The 13,950-nt window shown below is 35.6% G+C and overlaps 1 protein-coding gene across 11 annotated transcripts in view; it reads right to left on the reverse strand.

Moving 5' to 3' along the window:
* Positions 1-13,950, reverse strand: part of St7l (suppression of tumorigenicity 7 like) — a 224,905-nt gene that overhangs the window by 141,816 nt on the left and 69,139 nt on the right. For 7 of the 11 annotated variants that reach the window (XM_077791008.1, XM_077791006.1, XM_077791005.1 and 4 more), the window contains one exon: positions 13,690-13,829. In XM_077791008.1, the coding sequence (XP_077647134.1) occupies positions 13,690-13,829 (140 nt within the window). The other 4 variants (XM_077791007.1, XM_026394115.2, XM_026394116.2 and 1 more) reach the window with 4 other exon arrangements.

The raw sequence follows: 13,950 nt of genomic DNA on the forward strand, positions 1-13,950 counted from the left end.
GGGATAAAAGTAGGAGGTCATGGCTTCTAGCAAGAGGCTTTTTCTTAAACTAACCCTGACTCCTAGAAAAGAGGCAGAGCAGGAGAGTGTCGGGTGAGCTGCTGACGACAGCAGCTTCATAGGTCTTATGTTAAAAAGAAGAACACTAACTTGGCTTTCAGTGGAAATATCCCTGCTCCACCTCCAAGCTACTTCTGCTCTCACATCTGCTTCTTGAAGGTGTCTGAGTAGAATGCAGAGATTGTCAAACCAAGGGGTTAAAATCCTTTCCAACTTCAGGGACCTATTTAACAGGCTGCCACACACGTGCTGTGGTGAAAGCCAAGGCCAGAACACATGCCTTGTTTCTCTAGGAATGTAACTGTAAGTAAAAGGAAAGGGTATGGAAGGTGGACTGGAACTCTGAGGAAACTGAAAATGTTGTCAATAGGTCTTCAAAAGGTTTGTGTGGAATAAACAAAGACAAGAGAATAAAGGAAGATCATCATTCCTAGAAGGACTGTACTTGTTGGGTGACAATGTACAGAAATAGCAATTATAAAGAATCAAAGTGGTTTAACAGACTAGGAAATGAGTCTTAGAATAAAGGAATCAGGTGAATGAGATTAAGCAGAAACGGCTTTCTATAGGAGGTGACTTTAGATTTGGAATTTTATAAGATAAGGCATGAAATATTTGAGGACAGTCAGGGAAAGGCATTCTAAAGAAAGAACTGGGGCAAGGCGCGGTGGCACACGCTTGTAATCCCAGCAGCTCAGGAGGCTGAGGCAGGAAGATCATGAGTTTGAAGCCAGCCTCAGGAATTTAGCAAGGCCTTAAGCAACTCAGCAAGACCCTGTCTTTAAATAAAATATAGAAAGGGCTGGGGATGTGGCTCAGTGGTTAAGCATCCCTGGGTTCAATCCCTGGTGTTTAAAAAAAAAAAAAAAAAAGAAGGAGGATCTGGTATATGCTAAAACTTAGAAGCAAGAATGTGCTTGTTATAAGGAATTTCAAGCAAGTACACATTATATACATTGGGAGAATAAAAGAAGACTAGAATAATGAAATCAGGGCTTAGATAATGTAGGATGACTATGTACCTAGACTGTCAAATGGTTCAGAGTCCTCTACAAGCCACAAAACCTCTTGATGTATGTCAGTAAATACGAAGATACTTATGGGAAAACACAAGGATGAGCTTGTTTGATACAGACATGGGGACTAAAAAAGACATGTGCATTATAAAGATCAACAAAATTTTATGTATCACTAACTATAGATCCTAATCATTTGAAATTCTAGACTAAGAAGGAGATATTAAATATCCTATCCAGACTGTGATGCATTAATGTAGACTTATAGGCTCAGCACCTGGCATCCGTCAAGCCAAACTTTTTTATATATATTTATTTTCTAGTTATAGGTGGACACAATATCTTTTATTTTTTTAATTTTTTATGTGGTGCTGAGGATCGAACCCAGTGCCTGATGCATGCCAGACGAGTGCTCTACCTCTGAGCCACAACCCCAGTCTCAAGCCAAACTTTTAATAAATTAAATTTGAAAAAGGAATAATTTCAAATAGAAAATACATTTTTTCCTCACTTCCAACTTAAAACTTGACAAATCCCCTATATTCCATTTGGTATACTGGATTTTTGTGGCTAGCAGATATCTGAGGTCATAGTGAAAACAGGGGAGCTGGAAAAGAGCTTTAGATGTTCCAAAACTAATTCAGTATCAAATGAGGAGATAGTTCTAGTATATTATAGGGCACTGGAGCAGCAGAGATGGGAGATAAATTCTAATTTCATGATCTCCAATTAGATCTCTAGTTTCTTAAATTTTGTGAAGGTAAAACCAGTTCTTTACCAGGCTCTGTCATACTTTTTAGCTGAAAATCTCTAACTTGTTAGGATAAGAAGTACAAGGGCAACCTTGAACTTCCATAGCAGTTCCCTGGTGCCACTTTCAGAAATGGAATACATTTTAGATTGTGAGTCTGACCTAGCATGGCACACAGTATACATACTTTTGTGCACACTGAATAACCCAGAAGGTGAGCAGTATCCTAGGTTTCTGCTTTACTTAAGTGGCACCTTTTGGTGCTGAAAGGAAGGCAGCCACTTAACAGTTATAGCATTTGTTAGTATCCTCTTAGTTTTTTCCCCTCCCCTAGGCAGTTTATAAAAGGTGATTTCTGAAACCCTTCACAAAAGAAAAGCTCAAGGGTTTACATTCAACTGTGACACCACTATGAATTCATTAAGAAGCATGTTTCAGGTTGCACTATAATTTCCCTATGTAACATAAACCCATGGAATCTGACATAAGCTGATTGCTCATGCTGGTTATTTTATTTACATTTCTGAATGGAAGAGATTTCAATACTCATAAAATATCTAACTGAGTTATTATTTTTCATCTGTTCTCCCAGAGCAGCTATTATAAAATAGGTCTAGAGACAGAAGTCTCAACGTGTATGACTGGTTAAGCAACCAGAGAAAAGTTATTGCTCAAAAAGCAATTTAAAAAATTCAATATGGAATTTGAGGCCAAACCAGAGGTATGGTTACTCTCAATGCCATCTGAAAAAAAAAATTAAAAAGGTTAAATAACTGAGTTCCTTATCTTCATTCAAGTCCTATGGGAATAGGTAGTGGCTTCACAGTAACTCAAGAGGCTGAAGTTCATTTAAGTCTTTCTGGAAACCTCATGTTAACAGACACAGTTACTAGTATAAACAGGAACACAGGTGAATGGATAAGAGTGGAATCCTTACCACTCAGAAATATGAATATTCCTCTAACATAATATAAAAATTAAACTTCCAAATTGGAAGATGCCATCATGCATCTAACTTACTGAGGATGCTAATCCTACCCAAAGAATAATAAATTTCTGCTTTGTTCCAGTAGGTTTGGCAAATTCAGATAGATTGTTAGAAAAGTAAAGGGCACCAAGAAATTCCAAAGTTTGATACTCAATCTTCTGCCTCAAAGTCATTATTCAAATCATCTCTTTCTTATTCTACAGCATTGAGTTCAATCAGTATATTCTTCAACCCTCTAGTACAACCTTGGGCCTACTACTCTTCTACTCCATTTACTTTCATCATTTTTCCATATTGATCAATTACATGTTTAATTGTATAAACTCCTCAAGAAAAGGTTCTATGTCTATTTTAAGATATGTATTCCAAAGTCATACCTAACAATCCCGTTACTTGACTGAGATAGCACAATTAAGATAGGATATATTTTTTCAGTTTCCTGGAGAAGAAATAATCTTGGTGGTTCTCTCTGCAAAAAGACAGAATTATCAATGATGCAGAATTGATTGGTAAAATTTAGCTTGGAATCATAGGCAAAGGAACCTTACTAAGTGCCTTACTCTGATATCCTTTTAATTTTTAAATTAACATGATATGTGCCTATTTTCAGAAGTAGTGACTGCAGGATGAAGCTTTGACATTAACAAATGTGCTCTGGGAAATTCTGGGTGGCTGTCTTAATTCTCTCTCACATGTACATACAGCCGATTAATTCTGGCTCTAACTATTTCATTCTGCTTCACAATGACATCATACTATTTCATTTTTCAAAATGAGGACTCCTTTAGTCCTTATTAATCTGTCATTACTAGGAATGAGAATATATTAAAGAGGAAAATATATGAGCATAGAGGCTTCTGTCTTATGGCAGTTACCATGTGAATCTGAGGTCAGATATTTCTTACTTAAATAGTTGAGGAGCTCTTCATTGTTCAATAAATTCTAAACTTCATATATAAACACTACAATGAATATTGCTGTTTACAAAAACATGGATATTGGCAGCTAGGTATATTTTTTTCTTAAAAAAGAAAAAAATAAAGATACTTCTTTCTATATTTTCATGTTTGACTTAAAGGAACCCTAAGCAAAAATATCCTTCTGCAAAGAAGTACCTTTTATCTAGACTGATTTTTGGGGTTACTTTATGAAAGACACTTGAAATAACTTGTCAGCAACTTCACATCAAATTAATTAATATGAAAGGATGAACTAATCAATTGTGGTTTCTATCTTATATCAACACATTTTCATGCTTTTTTTCAAGCCCCTACCACTAAACAAGGAGCTTACTTGTGAATAAAGAGTATATTTTATACCTCAAAAAAGTAGAACAACAAAGATTTGTTCATTGAATTAAACAGTGAACAAATAGATCCATTAGTGGTAACATCCTAATGCAATGAATTAAAGACTAAGAAACATAGTACGTTATAGAACAATCATTAGCATATTTTAGCATGTTATGGAATAATAGTTACAATATTTTAAAATGCTGAGGCTCTTACAAAACCTAAACTTTGATAATAAATTACGATACACCTTTTGGAATTCTTCCATGTAATAAGCTAATACTTAAAGGAGACTCTCTTCAGGGTATTCAGGACTCTGAACTGTATGTTCTAATCATTTCTGTTTTGTTATAAATATTTATTTTTTAAGTTGTAGGTGGACACAATATCTTTATTTCATTTTTATGTGGTTTGAATCTAGTGCCCCATGCATGCTAGGCCAGCCCTCTACCATTGAGCCACAACCCCAGCCCCTTGTTTTGTTTTTTAAAGGTGGTATTACAATACCTAAAACAGACCAAGAGCAAGTTAAGAAAAGTCTTCATAGCCAGGGCTTAGCTGAATTAGAATCCCTGAGCTCCCAGTAAGGGCTAAACCTCCAAAGGGATCAGAGTCAAGTAAATAAAAAATCCAGCTGATTTTTATCAGACGGCAAAGTTTCAACTTTGAGTACCCCAGCAACCAAGGATGAATTATGTATAAGATTAGTTAAGTGCCTTCATCCACACCCCAGCTAGAGAACATTTTTCTATCTCATTGTGACTGAGGGAAAAACAGCAATGTATTTGCCTGCCAAGAACAGCTGTGGCTGTGCTCTAGATAGAAGTCTAACAAAACTAAGGGATTAAAATTTAACTGTAAAGCTGCTACTACCTGGGAGTAAAAGCTTGAACTTCGGCTTCAGGAAAAAAAAGGCAGGGGGACTCAAGCAAAATGAAAATATGAGAACAAGAGCTGGTATGTTTCTAACAAAGAGTGTGAGAATATGCTCCCTTCTTAAATTCTCCTCCAAACTATTTCTCTCTGTATGTCATATTGGCTACAGGCAAGAGTGCTCAAAGAAAAGGGATCTGGTCCTTTTCTACACTTTGAATAACATATACATGTTTTATTTCCAGAATGACTAAAATTATAGAATGAGGTAGGAAGGTGATTACTTACTTTGAATTCTCTGAATATCTCCTCTCTTAATTTTGTTGAGCATCACCTAAAACTCAAATAATTTCTTTTCTTGAAGCTGGCTAATGTCAAAATAGACCTAAAGCCAGGTGTTGTGGTTGCATGCCTGTAATCCCAATGGCTTTGGAGGCTGAGGCAGGAGGATACTAAGTTTGAGGTCAGCCTCAGCAACTCAGTAAGACCCTGTCTCTAAATAAAAAATCCAAAGGATAGAGAATTAGCTCAGTGGTGGAGCACCCCTGAGTTCAATCCTCAGTATTAATAGAAAGAAAGAAAAAATAAATAAAAGATGGACCTAAAATAATTTTAATGAGATAATTTTGGCCCCCCTTAACTCCAGTTAGAATACTAGTAAAATCAAGTCTCTCTTTGTAAAAACAGAGAACTCATCAGCCTTAAGAAATACACGTAAGTTTCCTGCCCACTGATGTAATTACTAGAAGTGTAACTACTGCCTAAAATTCTGTTAGAAAAAAAAAATCTCTCAAATTCTGATATTTTAAACTAAACGTTTATTCTTTTCATCTAACTCTCCCCACAAAAACTTCACAAACTTTTAATTTGATTTTGAAAGAAGACAATGTTGAAACATAAGATACAATAAAATGCCCCCCCCCAAATATTTCAGAGCATTGGTCAAATTCCCACTGAATCATCACAAACCAGAGTCTACTGTTTCTTCATTATTACTGTATATTTTAAGCAGTCAAAGAGGCTGGCATCCGTTATACAGTTATGTATGTGATGTAAATGACCAAATACCATTCTTTTTATTATTATTAATTTTTTGGGGGGGTGTACTGGGGATTGAACTCAGTGGCACTCGACCACTGAGCCACATCCCCAGCCCTATTTTGTATTTTATTTAGAGACAGGGTCTCACTGAGTTGCTTAACACCTTGCTTTTGCTGAGGCTGGATTTGAACTTGCTATCCTGCTGCCTCTGCCTCCCGAACACTGGGATTAAAGGCATGCACCACCATGCCTGGTCCCAAATAGCATTCTTTTTTAAGGGGCTAATTAGCAAGAGAAGGAATGAAATTAGAGTGGACCAATGCTTTTCTGAAAGACAGAAAAGCAAATATGCACTCTTTTATTTTAAAGCATCAGAGTTCATCAAATAGACTTATATACATGAAGAGATCCCATGTGCAGCTTATTTGTCTACTGATATCTTTGCCTTGGTGGTAAGCATTTCTCCAATTTAAAGACCCTTTCTATTTTTCTGGCAACCCACATGAGCTTTTTTCATTTAAAACTCTCTTCTAATTTAACTCTTCAGGAATACTTCTCTAGCAAAACCACTTGACTATCACTACTCCATCATTATATATCTGGTTTTAAATTTACTCTTTTTTTAGGGGGCAGTGCACTGGGGATTGAAACCACGGCCTTGCTCATGCTAGGGAAATTTATTTTGTACTTGTTTTTGTATTAATTGTGAAGTGATCTATTATTGAAACCATGAGATTTTAGGCACATTATCTAACTTCGATGCCTCAAATTTTGCAACTAAATCATTAGATTATAATTTGTCCTCTAATAAGAAAAAATGATAAGTATAAACTCTTTTAAATGGAAAAGAACTAAATGAAATCTAAGTTACTTTTAGCTTAGAGTTTAATACATTAAATAGTTTTATTAATTTTGTTCTTTCGAGCATTAGAAACTTGGTTGATCAGGGAAGGTTGCAAAACTCCACTCAAGGAAAAAGATATAAACTATTCCTCAAGATTATGATTTTCTTTTGTGTCCCATTATTCTCTCCATTTAGAGAACTATGTTGGATCTACAAAAGACAAAGATGGTTTCTAAAACAAACATCAATAGGTTTCCTAAAGTGAATTCTAATATCAATAGTTTAATGGTTTTGGAATGAGCAGTTTATGTCACCTATCTAAACACAGCTCTACTAAAAACTGCTAAGCAATCCAAATGCCCCAAGTGCTAATGATTAAGGAATAAATATATCAGTTAGTGATAGCTGTCCTAAACTTTGGCACCAAGACTTTAGTTTTGAGGGGAAAAATGATCAAATACACTGCCAAATTCAGGGAGAGCGTTTGTAAACTTCACAGGCTTACGGTAACAGGAAAAAAGGGTGCTGTTTGCAAACTTCAAATTCAATTCTGAGGAGAGGATATAGACATGCATTAAAAATAAAAAGTACATTGTCCTAGCCGGGCATCATAGCACTTGCCTGTAATCCCAGGGGCTTGAGAGGCTGAGGCAGGAGGATCATAGGTTCAAATCCAGCCTCAGCAAAAGAGTAACGCTAAGCAACTCAGTGAGACCCTGTCTCTAAATAAAATACAAAATATAGGGCTGGGGATGTGGCTCAGTGGTCGAGTGCCCCTGAGTTCAATCCCTGGAACAACCCGCCTCTTGCCCCAAAAAGTACATTATCCTGTTGGGCATGAGGGTGGACACCCGTAATTCCAGCTACTCAGGAGGATGAGGCAAGAGGATGAAAGTTCAAGGCCATTCTGAGCAACTGAGGGAGATCCTGTCTCAGAGTAAAAAAGGGCTTGGGATGTAGCTCAGCATTAGAGCACTTGCCTAGCATGTGTGAGGCATGGTAGTATGTGGCTGGAGAATGAGTGTAGTGAAGACTACATTGATCTAACTTTTATTATTATTTTTCTTTTTTGAAAAGATGAGTTCAGTACTTAAAAAATTTGAATAAAGGATATTAGTAATTTCACAAATTTCTGTCTCAGTCTTTTTGAGGGAAAATAAAAAGGATAAAGCATGACAAATAACTCTACAAAATAAAAAAAATATCTTTTTTCTTGCTACAAATAGTTCAGCTGATACAGAAAATAAAAATTGGATATACCAGACTGCCCAAATAAAGACTTTAGAGGCATTAACAATGGAACAAAATTGTAAATGTTAAAGATTTTCAACCTTACACAATAGGTTCATTTTATGATCTGTAGAGTCTTTGGGAAAATCTCAGACATATTATTGTGGAAATAGCTTAGTTACAGAACAGTATTTTATAATTCAAAATGTTTAAAAACTCTATCAGTCCTTATGAACTATAAAAAAGTCTCAAAGCTTTGAAAAATAATTCATTTTCAAACAAGATGAAAAAAACTGTCAGTTTCATTTCTGAACATTAATTTCTTATACATGTATATTAAGAAAAGAGATACAGGGGCTGGGGTTGTGGCTCAGTGATAGAGCACTCACCTAGCATATACGAGGCACTGGGTTTGATCCCCATCACCATATAGAAATCAATCAGTAAATAAAGGTGTTGTATCCAACTACAACTAAAAAAAAAAAAAAAATTTAAAAAGAGGTAGTCAACTATCACACATTTTTTTTAGCATTAATGAAGTCAGATGGAGAATATAAAAAAAGATCTTTCACTTAAAAACAGTTCAAGTTACTGCTTATGGCAATGAAAAACTGAGAACCTTTAGAAATAATCATATTTTTTCTACTGGTACATATCAATCAATATTTAGTTTAAATTGTCTATCAATTCCCCTAGTTCTTAAGGTGATCTTTGCCCTGGAAAAAAATGAGAATAGTAGACAAAATTTCCCCAAAGTTTTGTTCACTATTCAGTTAAAAAACAAAACAAAACAAAAAAAATACTTGGCACTTATATCTGCTTATTATTTTGAAAAATGTAATTTTGGGAAGAAAAATTTTAATTATTTTTAGGAAGAGCCTAAAGAAACCCCAGTGAGATACTCTGTAGAGAGGTCCTTTGTTAGTGTAACATCTGACCTTCTATATCTTTGGAAATCATACAACTTGGCTAATGTAGTCCTTACAGAATTAATCAAGCAGATTGTAAGGCCCTAGTTACAGTGGAGCCAGCCAATTATGAGTAGCTCAGAAATTCATCACTGGCATGTCCAACCACATTTTCCCACATAAAGATTAGTAGAAATATGTTGGAAACAAGGCCCATTCCCACCCCAGCACAGCTACAGCATGTGCTCAGTGAAATTCAACAAAAGTTTTGCTTTAGTAAAACAATTTGAGAATCTTTTTGATTCCTGTCTTTAACCTAATAACTTCTGCCAACATTGCAAAGACTGCCCTATTTAGTTAAAATCCAACTAGGAACTTTTATATTCAAACACAATTCTCAATTCAGTGCCTGAATTCATAAGTAAGTTGGTAAAATCCCCAAATACAATCTTTTTTTCTTTTTACTTTTGTGATAACACCCTCCTGAGCCTTATACTAAAGAGAAAGCTTTTTCTGCAAGAGGGAAATGAAAGGGGCCAGAGTAGACGAAGATTGGTTCTCTAAGGAGAGGGCAGTGCTGCTCTTAAATAAAGAAGCTCCTTTCAGATAAGCAGAATCAGATTCCAGTTCAGTTGGTTTGCTGGCTACCCTTACTTTGAACTCTCATATTTAACCCAGCAGGCTTCAAAGCAGGTGAGAAAATGACCTACCACTTAAAAGCAATTTTTCCTTTTTCAGGAATTCTGGCCTTGGAGAGTATCAGCTCTGATATCAGCACATTCCACATCACTAGGGATTTATGCAACTTTTTTCATTGCTGTATGTCTAATGTCAGACCAGGTTTTCATCTCAACCAGGAGGAAAAAAAAAAAAAGCCGGGGTGGGGCCCAGGCCTAACTTGTTAAAAATATTAAGTCTTATTCCACAGAGCATTATACCATGCAAAACTAGAGGCATTAAAACCACTACCATTATAGTTCATTCTCTTCTGTTTATCAAAATCTGATGTGCCATGAGAATTATTAAAAACCATTAATCCCCAGTGCCAGGCATCATAAAAATTTATAACAAATACATTTTAAGAAATTAAATTTGAATTTACTCTAGCATGTGAATATAAAAAGTGTTATATGAGGAAAAGATAATGGTAACAATAAATAAATTTAGATTTTTTTTTTTTTTAATTTTGAGACAGGGTTTCATTAAATTACTTAGGCCCTCTCTAAGTGGCTAACACTGGCTTTGAACTTGTGATCCTCCTATTTCAGCCTCCTGAGTCACTGGGATTACAGGCACACACAACCATGCTCAGCTTAGGATATTTTCTTGAATGGCTTCACCTTACCAAGTAAAAATATAAATACATTTCAAACATATTTCATAATCTGGATGTGGTGGTACAGCTATATAATCTCAGCTATCAGGAGGCTAAGAGGGGAGGATGACAAGTTTGAGACCAGACTGGCCAACTCAGACCTTGTCTTAAAATTAAAAAAAAAAAAAAGGGAATATAGCCTAGTAGTAGCAACCCCTGGGTTCAATCCCTAGCATTGGAAAATAAAACAAATACGTACTTCATCCTTTCCCGACTTAACTGAAAATCCTAATAGAGGCAGCTTGCAATATGCCAACAGGCTTTATTCTATAAGGCAGTTTTCCAGTGCCAGAAACTTGAAACAGTTCTCTCTTTGTGGTTCACATACACATAATATGCTAAGGGTATAATGCTAATAACATTGTTTAAATGATACTCAAGTTACCATTTATGCTTCAGTTTCCATGGAAAATGCATTTTGATTAGGATACAACTCCTCCAAACAAGGAGAAGGCTCTTTTGTGACAATGATGACGGGAACAACAGCTAACACCTACTTTTTATTGTGGGGAGACACGGTTCTAAATACTTGATATATTTTAAGCTCATTTAACCCTCACCCAAATCTATCCACAGTTAGCACTATTCTCATTTTACAATTAAAGATAGAAAAGGTTGGGGCTAAGGTTGGGGCTCAGCAATAGAGCGCTTGCCTAGCATGTGTGGGACCCTGGGTTTGATCCTCAGCACCACATAAAAATAAATAAACAAAATAAAGGTATTAGTCCATCTACAACTAAATTTTTTTTTTTTAGAAAGGGTAGAAAAGGTTAAGAAACTCACCTGTGGCTGCATAGCCAATAAATGTAAGGGCTAGAATATAAAGTAAAGTAGTATGGTCCTCAGAGTCTCTGCTCATAAACACTCTGCAATACTTCTCCATCTGGATGATATGGCACTAGCAAGTGTTCTGCATCCCTCGTATTGGTGAAGGAGAACAGAACAAGGTTTCTTAAGCTTAATATGCATATAGAATAACCTGGGGATGTTGTTAAAATGTAGATTCTGATTCAGGAGGTCTGCAGTGGTGCCTGAGGCTCTGCACCTTTAACCAGTTCCTGGGTGAGGCTGGTGCTCCTAGTGCATGGAGTGAATAACTAGAACTTGGGCCTCTAGTTCCCTTACTATTTTTTTGTCAAGGCATTTTTGTAAGTTGTGTTTATGAACTGGAGACTGCCCATACTATAATTATTTTCCATTAACTTTCAAATGATACCTGCCTTTGGAACTACCATATGAGAAATGCTGCTGTTACCAACCACACAAATACCCAAAGATAGTGAATAAATGTTTGTTTTATTGTTCATCAACTAGAATCACAGTATATCAATAACTTTTGGTCTAAAAAAGAAACTTTTCACTTTCAAATATGTAATTCTTCACTCTCAGATGCTGCTGGAGAAATGCTAAAGAACTTATGCTAAGTAATCTTTAAGACTCTTCAGGTGCAATTAGTGACCTCTTAGGTAAAGGCAGTCACTATACACCAACAAGGATGAATAGAGCATACACTGACTACACTTTGCATTAATTTTAGCTAGTAACTCATGGAACTATACTACTAACAATTGCTACATACCTATTCCAGATTTTAGATCTCCTTGCTCTACACCTCCTCCTTCCCACTCCACTGCCCTGAAAGAAACCCATGGATCATCCCTCCCATTGCTTGCCTGTATCTTTTAAATACACAGGTATGCCTTTTTCCTAGCTATTAAGTGAATGGAATTCCCTTTTTAGTCCTGTTTTTTGTTTTGTTTGTTTTTTCCATACCAGATTACACAGTAAGGTCATTTCAGTTTGAGATGCACTCAATTCCCAATCAGCACACTACAAACAACAGAGTTATGATATAATTAATCACAAACTTCCTTTTTACATTAAAAGGAAACAGAATAGTCAGTTTCCAACTTAAATATCTATACTCCCTGAACAACAGTGGAAATTCATTCTTCTTGAAGCCTGTCCCAGAATCAATGCATTCTCAGACTCCCAGGCCTATAGCCAATGGCAACTTAACACATTGTACAGTTGACCTGCAGGGAGAAAGGGAAACCAGTGCTCTTACCACTGGTGCCAGAGAAAGCCAACTAGTCTGTAAGGCACACAATAAACTATTCTTAAGGCAAGCAAAGAAATTGTGAGGGAAACAGGAAGTCAGAATGGAAGCATACAGGAAAAAAATACAGAAAATAGAAGTCCAAGTAAGGACTAGTTTTTCTATGGCTCTGAGTGCTTTTATATTTGGGAATATAATGAATCAGCATTTTAAATATTTTCAGGTTTTAACTTTTATTACCCAGTAAGACTGCAAAGATGACAAGAAAAGATGGATTTCTAAAAAGTCTTCAGAGATTTTAGGAGAATTATCTTTGGTAATTTTACTTTGAGCCAGTGACAATAATTAACAAATTTATATAGAAGAATGAATAGTGATGGAACAGCCTCTTTAATATCAGTCCTTAAGTACTTAGTGAGTTGGGAAGTGGACAATTCAAAATTAAAGAGTAAATATAAAAATAAAGGCCTATCCATAGCTCTATATCCAAGATTTTGGAAGGTCTACATGAACAAACAGACAAATTAAGAGAACCTTTGAATATAGAAGCACATTTTAAATGCAAGGCAAACATACTGTCGGATCCATTTTACCTACTTATTCTCCATCCTAGTTGATTTTCAAGTTCAGCAAATCCTTAGAACTAGTGATTTAATGTAAATGGAAAAATCAAAAGGCTTGTTTATAAAACAGGGAACTTATTCTTTTTTTGTACTGAGTATTTAACTAAGGGGCATTTTACCACTGAGTACATCACCAGTTCTTTTTATTTTTGAGACAAAGTCGAGCCAAGTTGCTGAGGGTCTTATTAAATTGCTGAGGTTGGCCTCGAACCTGTATTCCTCCTGCCTCGGCCTCCCACATTGCTGGGATTACAAGCATGCACCACCATGCCCAGCAAAACATGGAGGTTTTTAAAGGCCAAAGAAAGTGCAATAATGTTAAAAAAAAATAATTTGAATGTTCTTTATCTAGTAGTGAATGCTGTTTATCACTAGAAGTTATCTACAAAGAACAACTTCATAAAGTTATAGCATTATATTCTTTAAATTTTAAAGCAACAGAAGTATATAGCTCAAATCACCAGAAATTTATGTTTGACATATTTGTGGTAGTATCTTTACAAATTGATTCCTGTAATTTACTATAACAAATATCTTTCACTGCTCATCTGGGTTAGTTCAAACAAACCAGAGATGGTGTCTTGTGTGTTTTACAAATATTCTACACAAGTCCTTGAGATCATACTTACAGCTTTAGCAAAAACACCCATGATTTCAGGAAATTGGTGAGTGAGAAGGGCTATCATTGCTGTAGAAGAACACAGTCCTGCTGTAAAATGGATGAAAAAAGGAAGCTCCTTCTTCGGATAAACAGAAACATGATGAAAGGCTGCAAAGGAAAAAGAGAAGGAATGAATTTTATTTTACAATATGATGTAAACCAGTCTTAATATTTTCAAATTAAAGTTATATATCTAAAAAACCAAAAGGAAAAATTTTTAAAGAAAAAA

This window comes from Urocitellus parryii, chromosome 11 (genome assembly GCF_045843805.1).
Source record: "Urocitellus parryii isolate mUroPar1 chromosome 11, mUroPar1.hap1, whole genome shotgun sequence".
NCBI lineage: Eukaryota > Metazoa > Chordata > Mammalia > Rodentia > Sciuridae > Urocitellus > Urocitellus parryii.